The 19,544-nt window shown below is 49.2% G+C and overlaps 2 protein-coding genes across 5 annotated transcripts; one reads left to right on the top strand and one right to left on the bottom strand.

Annotated features, from left to right (window-relative positions):
- Positions 1–934: 934 nt before the first annotated feature.
- On the bottom strand, positions 935–12,759 carry KHNYN (KH and NYN domain containing). Of its 4 annotated transcripts, none has more exons than XM_003420970.4 (8): positions 12,591–12,757; positions 11,703–11,920; positions 9,590–10,683; positions 9,323–9,453; positions 9,143–9,239; positions 3,681–3,788; positions 3,375–3,476; positions 935–2,331 (listed from the first exon to the last, which is right to left on the bottom strand). In XM_003420970.4, exons 1-8 carry the CDS (start codon positions 12,610–12,612, stop codon positions 2,082–2,084), a joined length of 2,022 nt encoding a protein of 673 aa, XP_003421018.2. In that variant the 5' UTR covers positions 12,613–12,757; the 3' UTR covers positions 935–2,081. The 4 variants fall into 4 exon arrangements, with proteins under 4 accessions (XP_003421018.2, XP_064148424.1, XP_064148422.1 ...); XM_064292354.1 differs by having other exon boundaries at positions 9,323–9,492; positions 12,591–12,753; XM_064292352.1 differs by lacking the exon at positions 3,681–3,788 and having other exon boundaries at positions 9,323–9,492; positions 12,591–12,758.
- CBLN3 (cerebellin 3 precursor) lies at positions 12,735–19,117 on the top strand. Its single transcript, XM_003420969.3, has 3 exons — positions 12,735–14,146; positions 14,474–14,593; positions 14,886–19,117. The coding sequence occupies exons 1-3, from the start codon at positions 13,847–13,849 to the stop codon at positions 15,081–15,083; spliced, it is 618 nt and encodes a 205-aa protein (XP_003421017.1). The 5' UTR covers positions 12,735–13,846; the 3' UTR covers positions 15,084–19,117.
- Positions 19,118–19,544: the final 427 nt, after the last annotated feature.

Raw genomic sequence — 19,544 nt, 5'->3', positions numbered from 1 at the left:
AGCACAAAAGAGTAGAAGATACCTCTGGCCCACTCATACCCCACCATACTGAAAGTGAATGGGGCAAGGATATAGCACCATTAAATTCAACCCAATGGGGGGCGCGGGGGAAGGCCCAAAAGTTCATCTAGGACCTTTTCCCTTTTTATCTACGCTGTAGGTTTCTGCCACAGCTTGACCAGAAGTAGCCTGCAATTCAGGTCCTATTAGCCAGTCTCCTTTCTTCCCAGGGGATTATGGCTATCTTTGAGTCACTGTCACCTCCTTGGCCAGAAACTATCTAACACATCCATCCCCAGCCCAGGTCAATACTGTCTAGTGGTGTAAATCATCAGTCATGGGAGGGAGGGTAGTGGTAGGAGGAGGCGCATGGGACCCAGCGACCCTGTCCACCATCATCCAGCTCCCCATGGTAGTTACTAGAATGAGGGACAGGAGCAATAGCATTCAACACACTGTGCCTCTCAGAGCGAGGAAGTCCAAGCCCGAAAAGGATTGGGCCCAGAGACTTGCTGCAGCATCTAGACAGAACTCAGGGCACCTGTCCTTGTTCCTTCTCCAGTCTTAGAGTCAACTCTAGGAATTTGACTGGCTCTGTTGTTCCTGAAGGAATGACTGGCCTCAAAGTAATAGAAAAGCGTATTTCGGGGCTGCACTAAAGAAAGGACTAATGACTAATACTTCCAAAGATTGAACATGCTACATTGTGAGGCAGTAGCTTCTCTGGCAAAGGAGGACTTCAAGCAGATACAGGATGGTGCCCTCCAGGAATCAGGGTGGAGAGAGAATGTCCTGATGTGACAGAGTTGATCTAGTGGCCAGTCAGATACCTTCCAACTCTTGATTCTTTGGTTTTCATTTTCCAGATAATCAGTTCATTGAGATACAACCTCTATAAACCCTCCCATCCCCATACACACACATACACACAACAGAAGTGTGCCTCACTTTATGAAATATATGTATTATGTAGAGAAAATGTTAGGGTCAAATCACATCGTCACTGTAGAGCATGTCTTCGTTGGATTTGTGATTGCTCCCAGCATTTCAGCAAGTGCATCTAACAGGGGACTTTCTGACACATTCGTTAATCTGTAAACACTTGATTGCAATGGGAGAGCTGCCATTTAAAAGAACCCTGAGAGTATTTTGGTAATGTAAAAAGTCACCCCCTAATTTAACTATTTTGTAAGTGTGGATTTTGAGGTTGCCCAAAAGGGACGCAGCCATTATAGGGCACGTTATACTGAGAACTCTGTTAAAAGCCAGGGCACAGGTGGATGCCCAGGGGACAGACGACCCACAGCTCTCTGAAAGTTAGGTCTTGGTTAAGAAACATGCGCAGTCAGATACACCTGAGACGGTCAAAGTACCTTTCTTCCAAAGAGCTTTCCAGTATGTTCTCATTGCTCCTCCCAATGGGTATTTCTACCCCTAATTTACAGGTAGAAATAAAGGCCAAGCAGCTCGATCTGATCCCAGACAGGCATAGCTAAGACCAGAAGCCAAGTCTCTCCTTGCCTTCACCAGCTTCTGGCTCTCCCACTGCGACAAGCCCACCTAACACTACAGCCTTTCCAGGGCCCAGCATTTCTGCCAGTGATCTCAGAAGCCTAACCAGGCCTGGACAGCACCTGTCCTCTGACCACCCAGAGCAACAGCCAGGGGAAGGAAAGGCTTAGTTTCCTTGTCACCGTTCTTTGTTTCCCACCCTGACTCGGCTTAAAGGTAGAGCTGGTAGTCCCAGTCTCTACGATTTAGCCTTTCCAGCAGCCCCCACTCCCTACAGAAACCGTGTGCTAAGGCAAAGTTGAGAAGTCAAGGCTGAGCAGAACCTCTTGAGAGCTGGTTGAGGTCCTGACTCCAAATGACATCAGGTCACTTTATGGACCTATCTCCAAAGTGACCCAGGCAAAAGCATTCCCAACTCTTGAACGCTCTTCCTTAGTGCTTCCCCAACCCAAAGTACCAACTTAGGGTGAGTCTGGGTCAGGCTCTGAGCAGCAGAGAGACTCTCACAGAAGGGACCGAGCTGGGTGGGACTGGAGCTGATGGGTGGCAGCCACTCAGGCAGGTGAGGCTCAGAAATTGAGACTGAGCAGGGCCTCAGAGAGTTGATTGATGTCCCGGCAGTATGGCTCCCGCTGCAGGATAAAGTCCACCTTGTGATCCTGGCCCCAAAACACCTCCAGCAGCTGGCGCCGGAGCCGCTCTGTCTCACGGGTCTTCCGAATGCCACTGCTGCCTTTTTCCTCTTCTCTCCCCTGCTGCTGATGATTGTGTTTTGTGATGCCCCTGGAAGGATGCTGAGCCTCAGAAGACCCCTGTGTCCTGGGAAGAAGCAGAGAAAACGTGAAAAGCTGATGAATGTCCAGGAAGGAAATAAAAGCACAGTGGGCCTCCCTGCTCCCCCCCGTTAATTGGCCTGCCTATTTTTTTTTATTCCTGGCTCAAGGAGCCCTGGTGGCGCAGTGGTTAAGCACTTGGCTGCTAACTGAAAGGTCAGCAGTTTGAACCCATCAGCTGCTCCATGGGAGAAAGATGTGGCAGTCTGTGTCTGTAAAGATTTTTTTTTTTTTTTAACCCATTGCCATTGGGTCGACTCATCTTTCTCCTGTGGAGCAACTGGGGGGTTCGAACCATCAACCTTTCAGTTAGCAGGCTAGCGCTTAACCATTGCGCCACCAGGGCTCCTTTCCATAAAGATTACAGCCTTGGAAAACCTATGGGGTGGCTCTACTCTGTCCTATAGTGTCGCTATGAGTCAGAATAGACTCTAAGGCACAAGGTTTTTGGTTGTGGGGTAGAGTCCTGAAGTTCTCCAAGATGTCCACTAAGTGGCAGTATCAACCCACCTCTAAGGGTAGACAGTTCCTCTGGAACCAGGAAGGTGAGCTTTACCATTATAATCTAGATCTAGTCTAGTAAATTAATCACTTAAGGGTCCAGCAGAGGGCAGAAGTAAAAGCAGCCATGTTACAAATAACTGTCAAAAGCACTGGTTAGGGGAAACAGGATCTCCCCTCCCAACCAGGAGGTTCTAAGGATTCCCCACCAAACCCAGCCAAAACCAAAAACCCATTGCCATCTAGTTGATTCTGACTCCTAGCGACCCTATAGGACAGAGTAGAATGGCCCCATTGAGTTTCCAGGGAGCACCTGGTGGATCTGAACTGCCGACCTTTTGGTTAGCAGCTGTAGCACTTAACCACTACACCACCAGGGTTTCCCCACACCAAGCCCAAGGCAATTCAAACTAGAACATAATTAAGCTGGCCCAAATCGAGGTCACACCCAAGCCCCCAGGCCTACAAGGCTTCCCTGCAGAGAAGGTCAGGCTGGGAAGGTCTCTGCAAGAGAACCTGGGGCATTACCTGACTGGCTTCTTCAGGAACTCATCCAGGGTAGGGCCATTTCGCCCCAGCGGGTCATCAGGGACCATGAAGAGGTTTCCCACAAAGGTGAAGGGCAACAGGCTGGATGGGGACAGAGAATGCAGAGTCACAGAGGGAGCCCTTGCCCACCTCCCAGGCAGCTGAGACCAATACCACCAGAAACTGCTGGCTACCATCCTTGAAAGCAACTTCAACCCCTTCCCATAGTCCCCACCCAGAGGCTAGAGCAGAGCTGGTTTTAGAGAAAGATGAGTCCCTGCCCTATCTCAGGGAGGGCTCCCTTACCGCTCTCTGATGATTGCCATCCATTTCTCAGACTCCTCTGCCAGGTCCCGGAACTGGTCATTGGAGACAATGATCCCATCCGTCTCCTCAGCCAACTTTACCATGAACCTGTCTCAAAAACCAGGGTAGCCATTCTTGGATTCTCCAAGGCTCCAACCCCAGAGAGTATTATGGACTCCCACGACCTACTTCTGGTGATGATATCTAGCCCTCACCTCACCATAACCCAGCCACCAGGTGACTGACTGGCTATAGGTGCCATGGGTTAGAAATAAAACAAAGATGAATCCAAGCTGGTCTCCCCAATAACATCCCCTCCACTCACTACAATCCCTCACCAACACTATGCCTCTGTAATAAAAGTAAGATCTGGCTCTGTCACCTTCTGCTCTTCCCCACCAGTCAGTCACAAATCCAATATGTTCTTTGTTTGAAAAGCCTTTTACCTCTACCCCTTTCTTTCCAGTTCCACCATTATCACCCTATTCATTAGATTATTTCAATGGGGATATTGCAAGGTTCTCCAAATGGGTCCCCTACCTTCAGCCACCTTCCAGGCTATTCAGCCCTTCACCAAAAGAACATGCTCTTCCCCAACACAAAACTCTCCTACAGTTGCCCTTTATCTACCAAATAAAGTCCACGTGCCCAAGCCTGGCGGCCAAGGCCCTCCGGGACCCAGCTCCAAGCCATCTTTACAGCCTTCTCTGCCAATATTACCTAATGTACCCTCAAGACCAAAGTGGATGTCAGAAGAGACTGTGAAACTTGATCTTGAACACAGAGTAGCTAAAGGAAATGGAAGAAATGATGAAGTAAAAAATGATGAAGATTTCAAAGAGCAGCTCGAGAAGATAAAGTAGGTATTATAATGAAATGTGCAAAGACCTGGAATTAGAAAATCAAAAGGGAAGAACATGATCAACATTTCTCAAGCTGAAAGAACCAAAAAAATTCAAGCCTTGAATTGCAATATTGAAGGATTCTTTGGGCGAAATATTGAACGACACCAAACCAAAACCAAACCCAGTGCCGTCGAGTCGATTCCGACTCATAGCAACCCTATAGGACAGAGAAGAACTGCCCCATAGAGTTTCCAAGGAGCGCCTGGCAGATTTGAACTCCAACCCTTTGGTTAGCAGCCGTAGCACTTAACCACTATGCCACCAGGGTTTCCATTGAATGACACCAGGATTTCCATTGAACAACACAGGAAGCACCAAAAGAAGATGAAAGGAATACTCAGAATAACTGTACCAAAAAGAAGTGGTCGATGTTGAACCATTTGAGGAGGTTGATCAAGAGCTGGTGATATTGAAGGAGGAATTCCAAGCTGCACTGAAGGCACTGTCGAAAAACAAAGCTCCAAGAATACCAATTGAGATGTTCCAACAAACGGATGCAATGCTGGAAGTACCTACTCATCTATGCCAAGAAATTTGGAGGACAGCTACCTGGCCAGCCGATTGGAAGAGATCCATATTTGTGCCCATTCCAAAGAAAGGTGATCCAACAGAATGTGGAAATTACCGAACAATATTATTAATATCATATGCAAGTAAAATTTTGCTGAATATAGCTCAAAAACAGTTGCAGCAGTACATCGACAGGGAACTGACAAAATTCAAGTAGGATTCAGAAGAGGACATCGAAGAAGGGACACCATTGATGTCAGATGGATTTTGGCTGAAAGCGGAAAATACCAGAAAGATGTTTACCTGTGTTTTACTGACTATGCAAAGGCATTTGACTGTGTGGATCATAACAAATTATGGATAACATTGCAAAGAATGGGGATTCCAGAACTCTTAATTGTCCTCAGGCAAAACCTGTACCTAGACTAAGAGGCAGTCATTTGAACAGAACAAGGTGATACTGTATGGTTAAAATCAGGAAAGGTGTGCATCAGAGTTGTTTCCTTTCACCATATTTATTTAATCTGTATGTTTAGCAAATAATCTGAGAAGCTGGAGTGTATGAAGAAGAACATGGCATCAGGATTGGAGGAAGTCTCATTAACAACTTGAGATATACAGATGACACAACCTTGCTTGTTGGAAGTGAAGAGGACTCGAAGCACTTACTAATGAAGATCAAAGGAGTATGGATTACACCTCAACATAAAGAAAACAAAAGAAACAAAAACAAAAATCCTCACAACTGGACCAATAACCAACATCATGATAAGTGAAGAGAATATTGAAGTTGTCAAGGATTTCCTTTTACTTGGATCCACAATCAATGCCATGGAAGCAGCAGCCAAGAAATCGAACGATGTATTGCACTGGGCAAATATGCTGCAAAAGACCTCTTTAAGGTGTTGAAAAGCAAAGATGTCACTTTAAGGACTAAGATGCGCCTGACCCAAGCGTGGTATTTTCACTTGCCTCGTATGCATGTGCAAAAGGGGAAAATAAATAAGAGAGATGGAAGAAGAATTGATTCATTTGAATTATCGTGTTCGTGAAGAATATTGACTATACCATGGACTGCCAGAAGAACAAACCAATCTGTCTTGGAAGAAGTACAGCCAGAATGCTCCCTAAAAGCGAGGATGATGCAGTACTTTAGACATGTTACCAGGAATCCCTGGAGAAGGACATCATGCTTGGTAGAGGTTCAGTGGAAAAGAGGAAGACCCTCAACGAGATGGACTGACACAGTGGCTGCAACAATGGGCTCAAACATGGCATTGACTGTGAGGATGGCAAAGGACCGGGCAGTGTTTCACTCTGCTGTACAGTGCGTCACTATGAGTGAGAACCAACTAGACGGCACCGAACAACAACAACCCTCAACTCCAGGCAAAATCAATGGTCAGATTGCACACCGTTCTCCAAATATGCCCTGTGCCTTCTCACTTTCATGTTTCGTCAACTATTCCCTTTATCTGGAAGGCAGTTAGCAAACCTCACTGGTGAACAGAATCATCACAGGAACTTTAAAAATATCCCTGCCTGGGCCTCACTTTAGTAATTCATATTTCCTAGGGCAAGGGTAGGACTCCTGAGCTGGTGGGTGGGGTCTTTTTAACAACTAAAAAAATCAAGAGATTCAGAACATCCGACCTCATTCTCAACCAACAAAAAGCACACAAATACCTCCCTTCCCACACAACCGCTGCCAGAAGTGAGCTCCTCTGAGTTCTTGTAGAGTTTGATCTATAGTTTATTTTGACTCTTTGAAGACAAAAATCAGGTTTGTTCCCAGAATTCCCACCTCCTTCTGCAGGTCATGTACCTAGTTATGAACTGGGCAGTTAATATTTGAAAGTGTGGTACAGAGGAGACAGGGATTCAGGATTAGGTGTGACAGATGTCTAGTTCTGAGTTCCTGTCTGGGAAACAAATTGAGGGAATGACATATAAAAGTATATGCCCAATATTTCCATATTTTACTGTTATGTTGTGTCTCGTTCAGCAATAGCCTCACAGGAGGCCTATGCTATGCGCCACTCTGCTTATTCACTGTTAACAGGCCAAATTCCAAATTCATATCATGTTGTCTGCCCACCAGGTCCTACACAACTGTGCAAACCTTTAAAATTTGTTAAAACTGGCTCAACCTTCACTTTCAGTTCTTTTTCACTGCAGGTGTGGAAAGAATGGTCCATACTTGGATAATCTGTGAATCTGGGCATAAAACAGAATAATATTGGAAGAAAGTGAACTGCCTTTTTGTAGAATGGCACTTACTTGTTAAGGGGGCGTTACGGGTTGAACTGTGTCACCCCAAAATGATTCCCAGTATTGTGTGGTTGTCCTCCATTTTGTGATCTGATATGATTATCCTGTGTTGTAAATCCTAACCTCTATGACGTTAATGATGCGGGATTACAGGCAGTTATGTTAATGAGGCAGGACCCAATCTACAGGATTAGGTTGTATCTTGAGTCAATTTCTTTTGAGATATATAAGAGAGAAGCGAGCAGAAAGAGGGGAACCTCCTACCACCAAAAATGAACCAGAGGAGCACACCCTTTGGACCCAGGGTCTCTGCACTGAGAAGCTCCTAGACCAGGGGAAGATTGATAACAAGGACCTTCCTCCAGAGCCAACAGAGAAAGAAAGCCTTTCCCTGGAGCTGGCGCCCTGAATTCGGACTTCTAACCTACCAGACTGTGAGAGAATAAATTTCTCTTTGTTAAAGCCATCCCCTTGTGGTATTTCTGTTATAGCAGCACTAGATGACTAAGACAGGGGGTAAAAGTTAAGTATTTGAAAAGGCAAAATATGTAATCACTACGGTTTAGAAACTGGTTTTTCATTTAAAACTGAATGGTATCCTAGAGAATAAAGAACTTTTAATTTTTTAATTTTTAATTGGTTTATTAACTTTCAAAATCTGTCCATTTTCCACACCATGTATGTATACCAGGGAGGGAGTGTGCCCTTTGGGGGGGTGTGTGTGTGTGTGTGTTTTAAATATCTGGCAACTCTACTCAGAGTTTTGACTTCTAATTTTTCCTTTGCCAAATACTAGCTTTTGCCAAGACAGTCAATCACTCTTACCCTGAACCTCAGTAACCCACTGCCATCAAGTTAATTCCGACTCACAGAGACCTTATAGGACAAAATAGAACTGCCCCATAGGGTTTCCAAGGCTATAATCTTCACAGAAGCAGACTGCCACATCTTTCTCCTGTGGAGCAGCTGGGTGAGTTCAAACCATCGACCATTTGGTTAGCAGCCGAGCGCTTAACCACTGCACCATCAGGGCCCCTTCCCTCAGCCTCCACGTCTGCATAATAAAGATACCCTCCTTCCACATTTGTTTGAATTCATGCAGTTAAGAGGTAATATCACTCTGCTGTTGCCTAGCACCTTGACTTAGGCAAGCACATACCTTATCTTCTTTTGATATTCACAAGGAGCGTGAATGAATGGAGGAGAACCCTGAGACAAAGAGGTAAGTCACTAAGAGAGTGGTCCACAAAGTCAATGAGTAGTGCAACTTGGGGCTCAGATTCAGATCTTCAAATTCTAAGTCCAGTGATTTTTCTATTATGCTTTGTAGAATCTTATTACTCATGGATCATGTTCTTCATTTTATTCATTATTTTGAAGGTTTACCAAATTGTTGGGGAAATTTCTCTATGTGTTTAGAAATTTAGGTTGTAAGAAGGCATCTGTCAGCAGTCATGCCACGAGCTTTTCCACCTTTCCATTAAACCAGTATGTATTTTCTAGACTCTAAGGCACCATAATATGAGGGATCATTAAGTAGTTTGATGAATAAAAACTGAATGGTGAATGGGCCAACAGCTGCTCACAGTATACCCATTCTCTCCTGTAGAGCAGGTTTACCTATCCAGTCACAAGGACACACTGAGGAATAACTAGCCCCCTCCCTGTCACCCATGCATGGAGACAGTGCAAAGGGCCCGAGATTCTCCCTCTCTCCCTCAGTTTCTCACTGGGCTCCCCTGAATATCAAGTGCAGTCTGGGAGAGGAGCAAGTACCTGTCATCATAGGAGGAGATCCTCTTGCCATCCATGACCCTCGAGGGAGTGAGGGAGAGCAGACTGAGAGAATACAGCTTTTGCAGGAAGTGACCCTCTATAAAAAGAGAGGAACACAAAGAGTTACCCCAAGGTAGAAACAGAGCCTATCCCTGGACACGTGAGACCAGTCCAACTCACCTCTGACCCTGGCATCCTTACTGAAGCGCCACTGAGGCACAAAGACGGTTATGTCCCGGTGGCCGCGGTCCCAGAAGTACTGCACAGCAATGGCAATGCCTCGGCTGGAGAAGTAGTGCTGGAGGCCGTGCCTGCAATGGGAAGAAGTCACCACTCTGGGGGCCCAGAGCCTGGTGGAATGCCAGTCCCTCAGCACATGTCCCCAAGGTGGGTAGATGCCTGTCTCATCCCCCCTCCCTCATGCTCTTTGCCCCACAAGGTACTCACACCATGGCCACGTTGCTGCCGTCAATGACAATATGGCGGAGGTCTGGCTGGCCAGGCACATTGGCAAGGCACAGAGTGAAAGGGTCCTGTAGGGCCTCCTGGAAACGCTGCGTGCCAGTCACCAAGTTGCTGCCCCGGGTGCCCCGTTTCCAGGGAGACCCCCGACCTCGAGTCACAATCTGCTGCTTGTCTCCCTTGTCTCCCCTGTCTCCCCGGTCTCCACAGTGCCATGGGGGTTCAGGTGCAGGTGGAGGGCTAGGCACTCTTGGAGGTGAGGCTTGCCCATTGTGGAGCCGCTGGAGGAGGGAGGCTCCCCGGGGCTGACTTGCTCTCTGAGAGGGGCCATGAGCCCCAGGAGGCTCACCCTGGGCACAGAACCCTCCTCTCTCCTGAGGCAGCCCCTCCTTCCCCATAGCCTTCCCCTTCAAGGGCCCTGATATCCCTACCTCTCTTCCCCCTGACTGTGACCCCAAGGCCACATCTCTCTCCCAGGCCTCTTCCCCAGGTAGCTCCTTCCACCCCAAATCCATCTCCCTGGAACTACCTTGTCTGTCTCCCCTTGACTCTCCCCGCCCCACAGATCCAGTATCCTGGGACTCCCTGCCTTCACTTAGGGGATCACTGACTTCCAAGAGCTGAGCACCCAGCAGGCCTGGGCTTCTCCCCTCCCAGGAAGAGCATGCTTGTGGCCCCTGTCCCCTGGATGCCTCCTGCACCAGACTCAGCAGTTCCTCTTGGACAGCTGGAGGCAGCTGCAGTAGGGCCTCTTTGTGGGTATCCCCCCAGGGCTGCAGCAGGGCAGAGAAGTCTCTCAGGACACCAGCAAACTGTGAAGTTCCAGCGGATGGCCTTGGCTGCAGGTTCCAGCTCAGCCGCTCCACCAGTTCCTCCACGTGGCTCTGAGCCATGACGAAGGCCTCAGTCAGGCCACTGATCATCAGTGAGCCAGGCGCCCGGGGAACCAGGTGGGCTGTTGTGCTCCAGGCCAAGCAGTCAAGGAAGAAGCCCTGGGCTCCGAGGAAGATGCAGTGCAGTTTAGGCGGATAGTGGATCTCACCCTGCAGTTCTGGGCTGCAGAGACCCTTCAGGTACTCCTGGGGGGTGGGGGAAGGAGGTGGAAAAAAGGAAACTGCTGGAATCCTAAGTGGCCCTGTCGCCCCATCTGCCTCATAGCTCACCCCTGAGCTCCAGGATGCCAGTGCAGAGCTCCTGACAAAGGTGGGGGTTGAAAAGAAAAGGTGTAAAGAATCTCAGTTCTTTCCCTTTTTAGCTGACAGCCTGTGGCTGTCCACCTAGGACTTGACTCAATTTGTTATTTCATTAATTGGCTACGAGGCTAGCTCCTTCAATATTTATGTGTGTGTGTGTTGTATATTTTCCTAACAATGATCATCATTGCTAACTTTTACTGAACTCATGTTTTATATGCTTTACATGCTTCATCTCATTCACAATAAGCCCAATGAGGTGGATACTGCTTTTATTCCCATTTTATACATAGATAAGGAAACTGAGGTCACAAGGTTATTAGGTGGTAGGGCCAATACTGGAACTCCAGCCTGCCTGACTCCAAAGGAAGCAATTTAGCCCAGCCTCAGTGGCACCAAGGGTCAAGCGCTCACTTGCTTTGCTAACTGAAAAGTTGGTGGTTTGAACCCACCCAGTGGCTCCTCAGGAAAAAGATCTGGTGATGTGCTTCCATAAAGATTACAGCCAAGAAAGCCCTAAGAGGCAGTTCTACCCCAACACATGGGGTCATTGTGAGTCTCATACCACTCCTCACACAACCACCACTCACCCCATAGCAAATTCCTTGGTGGAGCCTGCTTGCTCCGTCAGACTATCTTTACTCTTCCCAAGTAGCACAACCTGCTTTGAACTGAATCATCTGCCCCTAAGTCCTGGCAGAGCCACCCAGAACTAGGCTGGCCTCCCGGCAGAAATGAAACCAAAACTACAGGCAAATAGAGAATTGGGAAGTTCCTCAAAGCTCAGGGGCACTGAGGTTGCCAGTGATACAACCCAGGAGTCAAGTACCTCCCCAAGCCACTCCTCTGCCCCCTCAAGGAGGGAGTCATAGTTCCCCCGGAAGAATCCGGAAAGGGGCGTTTACCTTGGCTCTGCTGGCGTTCTCCTTGGGGCCCTCAAGCTGCAGCCAGATGTGGGGGTTCTCGGGACAGTCCTTGGGAAGGATGCTCATTCCTACGCTGAAGATGCGCTCCACGTTGGGCTGCTGCTCCCGCACCTTGTCCTCCGCCTCAGCACACACCGCAAAGCGGTCAGGTGACAGGCAGCCGGTCCCCCAAGTAGGCATGGTTGCTTCACTCAGCCCTGGGAGGTGAGAAGGGAACTCAGAACCTCCTGTCCCGTCAACCCAAAGAAATCTTGGTCTCTTGGCCTACACCAGCTATCAACAGGCGCTGCACATAGTTACTAGTTCTGGTAAGCAATCCCAGGGTGTGACAGGCATCTGAATCCATCATGGACGTAGGGAAGGAAAGCCAGGTTACCTGGACAGAGGATTTCTTTCTGGAAAGGGAGTCATGGATAAACTAGGCTGTCTCTCTGGGATGGGCATCTGGCCTTTTGGAAATGATGGCCACAGCCCTGAGCTGGAAGGGTGGGGGACTCCAGCTTGGCCTGGAAGCCAGAAAGAGTGGACAAGTGACGAAAGACTCCTGAGGGAACCTCTCCTTGGGGAACTCTGCAATCTCCCAGTCCCAAACAGCTCCTTAAAGACGACTCCTCACCGGGACTTGAACTGGGCTGTCCTCCGGGGTCCCTGTCTGCATTTCCAAGGTCTTAGCCACTCCCACCCTCCCCCAGCGGCCCGCCTCCCCCGCGCGTCACGCCACGTTCCCCACCCCGGGCCAAGGGACCACGACGTGCTCCGCCCAAGGCCGCCGCCCCCGCGCGGTCGCCTGGGCAGCCCCAGGAGCTGTCGCACTCAGAATTGGGCCTCGGGGTCCCTGCGCCTCCGCAGAGAGGGAGGGGCGCCTACCCGTCGCGGCTGCCCGCTCCATCCTTGTCCCGCAGGCGCCTCTCGGTGCCCCGGACCCCCAGCTTCGCCCAGGGAAGAAGGGCAGGCAGGGGGACCCGATTTGGGCAGGCCTTCCCGGACTCTTCACCCAGCCGGGCCCTCTCGTCCCCACATCGCAAAATGTTTTTTTGAGTCACTTCCTGGCCTTGGGCGGGGTCAGCCTGGCTCCGCCTGGGGGCTGGGCCTGCGCGACCAGGGGCTCGCTGCCCGGCGGGAGGAGGCACCCCGCGGCGGGCTCCCCCTCCGGCAGCGACCGAGCCCTCCTCGCTCCGCCTTCCTTGGCAGGCTGGCGGCGAGGCCCAGCCCACTCAATGGCTCTCCCCACCTCCACGTCGGCTCTCTTGGCTCCTCTGGGTTCTTGCTCCTTCTGCGCAGCTGTTTCTCGCTAAAGAGGAACCACTCATTGAAAGTTGGGGGTGAAGAGAACCTTAAAGTTCATCTAATCCAGACCGTTCGGATGAGATTATGCAAGGAGGGAAAGTGACCAGCCCAAGGTCACCAGTTGGTGACACTCTTGGCCTAAGCACTATCCACCAAAATAATTGTGGGAAAAAGACAAGGGCAGGCTTTTCTTCCAACAAATGGAAAAAATGCCACGGAGAAGGGCTGTCGACTTGTGAGCGATTTTGAAAAAGAGGAGGAAGGGACCGTGGAGCTGTGGCCACACACACACTCATATGCACACTCTCAACATTCACACACATTCTCTCATATGTACACACACATTTTTACAGCTCACATTCACACACATTCTCACACACAAATACGTACTTTCATACACTCACATATTCAAACATGCACACACACTTACATACACGACGCCCATGCTCAAACACCCATGCTCTTTATTGCCCCAGTTCCAGCTTTTGTTGCCATCAGAAAGGGCTGCCCTGGGGTTCCCGCTGTGGCTCTCCTGTCCGGCAGCTTCATCCCTCCTCTCCCTCCCAGGGCCCAACTGCTGTCATTTTATGCTCTGCCAAGGGGGAGGGAACTGCGGTGACAGCAGGAGTAACTGAGTGAGAGGCAGGACAGACTCTTGGGGCACAGAAAGGTATGGAGAGGGAGGTGCCGAGGCCAGATGACAGTGAAACCAGAGAGAGGGCTGAGGAATAGGGTGAGGGGTGGTGAGAGCCTGCAGAAGAGGAGGGGAAACAGAAAGGATCAAGAGTGAGGGGGCAGAGGACAGGGGGACTGGTGAGTCGCAGAGCCACTCAGTCATGCTGGGGACAAAGCGTGGCTGGCTACCAGGTTCCCCACCCAGCCCCAGGCTGCCCTTGGCCCTGATGCTTCTGGCCCTGGGGGCTGGGTGGGCCCAGGAGGGGGCAGAACCAGTGCTGCTGGAGGGGGAGTGCCTGGTGGTCTGTGAGCCTGGCCGAGCCACTGCAGGGGGGCCTGGAGGAGCAGCCCTTGGAGAGGCCCTCCCGGGACGAGTGGCATTTGCTGCAGTCCGAAGCCACCACCATGAGCCATCAGGAGAGACAGGCAATGGGACCAGTGGAGCCATCTACTTTGACCAGGTAACTCCCTCCCACCCTCTGGAAGGACTCTGCCAGGACCTGGAATAACTGTCCGAGCCTACTTTACTGCCCCTCAAACTTTAAGAAAACAGCCTTCTACATCTCCCCTAACACAACCACCTGCCCCGCTATTTCCCTTGCCTACACTCACTCATCCACCCTCCTTGACTCTTCCCACCATTTCTTTAGAATCTATACATTCCCACTGTTTGCTCCTACTTGACACCCTCCTTCTTTTCCTTACTCATTGCCCCTTCCCCCAATCCAGGGGTATCCCTGAGCCTCAGACATCCTCTAGTCCCACTCAGCAGGCTCTGCCTTCCCCAGGTCCTGGTGAATGAGGGTGGTGGCTTTGACCGGGCCTCGGGCTCCTTCGTGGCCCCTGTCCGGGGTGTCTACAGCTTCCGCTTCCACGTGGTGAAGGTGTACAACCGACAAACTGTCCAGGTGACCTGAGCGCTGGGCCCCATCCTAGCTCAGGAGTGGGGTCGGGGGGTAGGTAAGTGGAGCTGGACTGTCCACTGGGCAGACCCTCCACTGACCTGTGTCCTGGAGGGCTAGGGGGAGGGAGGAAAGTAGGAAAGGTCCAACCTGGCAGAGTGTGGGAAACATGCAGCTCAAAAGGTGGCCACCCCCGGGGTTTCCAGAATTCCACAGACTCACTCACTGGGGCTGGGGGTCCTGAGATAAGGGGAACCTAGGGCTGAAGGAGGGGTGCTAACCAGGCTCCCCTCCCCAGGTGAGCCTGATGCTGAACACATGGCCTGTCATCTCAGCCTTCGCCAATGACCCTGATGTGACCCGAGAGGCAGCCACCAGCTCTGTGCTGCTGCCCCTAGACCCCGGGGACCGGGTGTCCCTGCGCCTGCGTCGGGGGAACCTGCTGGGGGGCTGGAAGTACTCAAGCTTCTCTGGCTTCCTCATCTTCCCGCTCTGAGGACCCAGGCCTTTCAAGGGCAGGAATTTAGCCCCTGGCTGCTGCCCTCTGCCCTCTGCCCTCTCCTGCCCCCAGAAACAGCATCTTTGGGACAGGGGAGAGGTTCCCTCTGGCTGCCTGTATCCCACCTCCTTGCATGGGACCCTGTGCCAAACACTCAAGACTAAGAGGAGAAAAGTGTAGAGCTGTGGCATCTCCGGGCCTGCCCCCTCTCACTCCGCCCTCTCATCTGCCTTCCCAGCCTCCCCCCTGCATCTCTTCATGCCTGCAGCCCCAGGATCTGGGCAGGGTTTGGTAGTGAGGGTGGCCTGCATTACTTTGCTGTCTCTGTTCCTCCTGCTTCCCCTACTCAGCTTCTTGCTCAGTGCTGTTTGGAGACAGGTGGCACAGGTGACCCTGGCAGGCCCCCACAGGGGACAGATGGACTAGCCTCAGCATACCCTGCAGGCTCCTTCCTGTGAGAAGTGCCAGCATCCCGGATCTCGACCGACACAGTCAGGAGCTGAGCCAGCACTGTATGGACGAGAGCAGGAGGCTCAGCTGTGAGCAGCACTGTGGGGAGGGCCACAGAGCAGCTCAGAGGCTGTGGCTGGTGGGGCAGGAAGGGGGAATACACCTCCCCCGAACTTGGTACATGTTCTGCGTGTGCACGGACAGCTGGCAGGGAGGGAGCCCAGAAATCCATGGTGCCAGGTCCCAGGTGAACTCTGGCCTTCACCTCCCCACCCGAGATATGGGATGTGTGTGTTTGCTCTGGCATTGTTCATGAGTGGAGCTGAGTGCGTGTGCACAGAGTCACCTTGGGCAGCTGGAGGTGAGGGTGGAGGGTATCCTTTCTCTTGGCCACCTCCTGGAACAGCTCCACCCCTGCAGTCTGAACTTTGTCCCTATACACTCTGACTGCCATCTCCTTCAATTACCTTCGCTGTACCTGTTCCAGTCTCTCCCATGACTCTCTTCTTTTTCCTGATCTGTGTTGTCTTACCCTCCTTCTTAAACTTCCTTCCATTCCATGACCCATCCCTCTAACCACTCTCCTACCAATACCTTCAACGCTCTCTCTTTTCCTCACTCCACCGTCCCATTGGCCCAGCATGGATGAAGCTATCAATAAAGTGACCAGAGAATGAGGATCGGTGAGACACTGAAGAGAGGGGATGCTGTTACAGTTTTTATCAGGGTTAAATAACATAAGCAAGTATGCTGTAGACAAAATAAATGTAAAACTGTATACTTGAGTCAAATAAAAAAGGATTTAGTAAAATTGAGCTAAATAGGAAATACTAGTGTGAATTTGTGGTTTTAAAAAGAAATTTTTTTTTGAAACTTTGTCACTCGTGTAACTTAGAAGCATCAGAGACAATCTGATACACAGCCTTAACACCTGGATTTTGATCTAAAATACCATTCACTTTGAAAAGGACCTAGAGTTCTTTGGACTATAGTTCCATGCCTTAGATAACTACAGGCCTGGGACATGTTGTTGATAACAGAAAGCAAGGATAATTTTTTAAATGTATAGAGTAGAGCTGAAAAGACAAAGGAAGCAACTTAATGAGGCTCCCACTTGCCGTGTTGTGACAATTTCATCATCAAACGAAAATAATATCATTAATTGGAACAAGGTAAATTTTTAAAATCTATGAACCCATAATGATATTCAAAAAGGAAGACTACGCCATGAAGTGTGCAAAAAGATATAATAAAACTGAAGAAGAATGACTATAATAGGATGTTTTTCAATGAACTTCGAAAAGTAGAAGAGGGTAAATATAGTGGATATTTTGTCTAGTCATAAAGCACATTTATTTTTCTTTATTTGTATAAATAGGCAAAGACAGATACAAAGAAAGGATCACTGGTAGCACAAGAGTTAAGCACTCAACTGCTAACCAAAAGGTCAGCAGTTTGAACCCACCAGCTGCTCCTCAGGAGAAAAGACCTGGCAATCTGCCGCAGTAAAGATTACAGCCTAGGAAACCCTATGGGGCAATTCTACGGTGTCACAATAACAACAGATACAGAGAATAGTGAATAAGCCAAATAATTCCAGAAAAAAATTAGAACTGTACCAAGAATGAAAGGAACTGGTCAACACAATTTGATCATATGTTATCATCAGAAAAAAAGAGTCCTACAGTGTGTTACAAGATGATGAATTAGTCAAACGTCCAGAAGAGAACTGCTCACTGCTCAGACTTGATCCCACAGCTCCTAGGAAATGAAGCCTATATATTTACTCAAGTAATTATAATGAGATTTTAAAAAGGTAAAATGATTAGATTTGGTTTGGCTGAAACAGTAAAAATCCCAAATAATAATGGCTTAAACAAGAGAGCATATTATTTCTCTCTCATAGGAAAAAACTGTAAATAAAGAGTTCAGTAATGGGATGGCAGACCAGCTTACACTCCTGTGTGGAGTGAGGGACCCAGTGGACCCCATGTTGGCTGCAGACAGCAATAGAGATTCAGGGAGGGCTAAGGGTGGAGACAGCATCTGAGCCTCCAAAGGGCAGGGAAGCACTCGGGAAAGGCAAAGGAGGTCTCTGGAATGGGGGAGTGGGCAGGAGTCCTGGGGCAGGGGCTGGGTGACTCTACCACAGACCAAATCCCACACACATCACACTGCAAGGCCTGGAAGCCACCTCCTGATGGCTGATGGACTCAGAGCCAAAGCGTTTTCTGGGGGCAAGTGACGAGGACGGTGCAGCAGATCACAGCGGGGCTTCACGTCCAGGGGCTGGCCAGAGAAGGGCCTTTGGACCCCTCAATGGTATGGCTGTATAGCAGGAAATTCCATGGACAGAAGGACTGAGCTCGTCTTGATGAGCATCAAAGACCAGTTTCCCTTCTTGCTGTTCTACCATTCTTAGCATGCCACCTCATGACCCAAGATGGCTCTTTGAGTTTTAGCCTTTACATCAGCCTCACAGCCACCAAGAAGAAAGAAAGGCACATCCCTTTCCTTTAATGAAGGTTTCTGAAAGGTGCACCCAACATTTCTGATTGCATCTCATTGACTAGAATTTAGTCACATGGCTACACCAAGCCAAGGAGGGGGGCTAGGAAATGGTCTTTATTCCAGGCAGCCATACCCAGCTGAAAGTCAGTTTTATAATAAGGAAGAAGGCGATATTAAATATTGGGGTAGGCAAAGTAGAAGTTTTTTTAAATGAAAATGGACCAGATCAATTTGTAAATAATGACAAGAAAGTCATTGTATTAGTTTTCTATTGCTATGTAACAAATTACCACAAAATTAGTGGCTTAAACAACACCTATTTATTATCTCATAGTTTCCTCAGGTCAGAGTGCAGCAGGGCATGGCTGAATTCTCTGCTCAGGGCTTCCCAAAGTCAAAAGCAAGGTGTAGGCAGAGCTGTGTTCCTTACTGGAGGGGAAGAATCCACTTCCAAGCTCAGTCAGGTTGTTGGCACAATTCAGTTCCTTGTGGTGTAGGACTAGGGTCCTTGACCCACTCCATCTTCAAGCCAACAATGGTGGATCAAGTCCTTCTCACACTTGAATCTCTCTGACCTACCCTTCTGCCACATCTCTGTGATTCCAGAGAAGAAAGCTCTCTGCTTTTATGGGCTCATGTGATTAGATTGAGATAATCCAGATTAAGAAAAAAAAAGTGCCATCGAGTTGACTCCGACTCATGGTGACCCCGTGTGTGTCAGAGTGGAACTGTGCTCTGTAGGGTTTGCAATGGATGACTTTTCCAAAGTAGATTGCCAGGCCTTTCTTCCCAGATACTTTGGGTGAATGTGGACCTCCAACCTTTCAGTTGGCAGCCGTGGAGAGTCAACGCTTTACACCATCCAAGGACTCCAATCCAGGATGTCCTAACTCGACGGCACTGGTTTTTTTTTTTTAACTTTAATAAGGAAACCCTGGTGGTGTAGTGGTTAAGTGCTACGGCTGCTAACCAAAGGGTCGGCAGTTCAAATCCTCCAGACGCTCCTTGGAAACTCTATGGGGCAGTTCTACTCTGTCCTATAGGGTCGCTATGAGTCGGAATCGACTCAACGGCACTGGGTTTGGTTTTTTTTTTTTTTTTTTGGTTTAACTTTAATAAGGAGCCCTGGTGGCACAGTGGTTAAAGTGCTCAGCTGCTTACTAAAAGGTTGGTAGTTTGAACCCACCAGCTGCTCTTCGGGAGGAAGATGTGGCAGTCTGCTTTTGTAAAGATTACAGCCTCAAAAACCCTATGGGGCAGTTCTACCCTGTCCTATAGGGTTGCTATGAGTCAGAATCCACTTGATAGAAATGGAAATGAAACTTTACATCTGCAAGGTCCCTTTTGCCATGTTGCATAACATATTCTCAGGTTCTAGGGATTAGGGCATGGATATCTTTGGGGGGCCATTCTACATATCACAGTCATTAAATATCATTTAGAGAAAATACAACCAGTTACAAGACACTAAAATGCATGCAAAAGGTGAGGTCCTAA

The sequence above is a fragment of the Loxodonta africana genome, chromosome 10, assembly GCF_030014295.1.
Source record: "Loxodonta africana isolate mLoxAfr1 chromosome 10, mLoxAfr1.hap2, whole genome shotgun sequence".
NCBI classification, from domain to species: domain Eukaryota; kingdom Metazoa; phylum Chordata; class Mammalia; order Proboscidea; family Elephantidae; genus Loxodonta; species Loxodonta africana.
The sequence above is the reverse complement of the archived record's forward strand: the minus strand, read 5'-3'. Positions and strand labels throughout refer to the sequence as shown.

Bases quoted from the DNA above. Each gene is read 5' to 3' on its own strand.
- CBLN3 (XM_003420969.3), top strand. From the start codon at position 13,847: ATGCTGGGGACAAAGCGTGGCTGGCTACCAGGTTCCCCACCCAGCCCC. The intron at 14,147-14,473 runs GTAACTCCCTCC...TGCCTTCCCCAG, and splicing joins GAGCCATCTACTTTGACCAG to GTCCTGGTGAATGAGGGTGG. The intron at 14,594-14,885 runs GTGACCTGAGCG...TCCCCTCCCCAG, and splicing joins ACAACCGACAAACTGTCCAG to GTGAGCCTGATGCTGAACAC.
- KHNYN (XM_064292354.1), bottom strand. From the start codon at position 12,612: ATGGAGCGGGCAGCCGCGACGG. The intron at 9,493-9,589 runs GTGAGTACCTTG...GCATTCCACCAG, and splicing joins GGCAGCAACGTGGCCATGGT to GCTCTGGGCCCCCAGAGTGG. The intron at 3,477-3,680 runs GTAAGGGAGCCC...GTCCCCATCCAG, and splicing joins ATGGCAATCATCAGAGAGCG to CCTGTTGCCCTTCACCTTTG.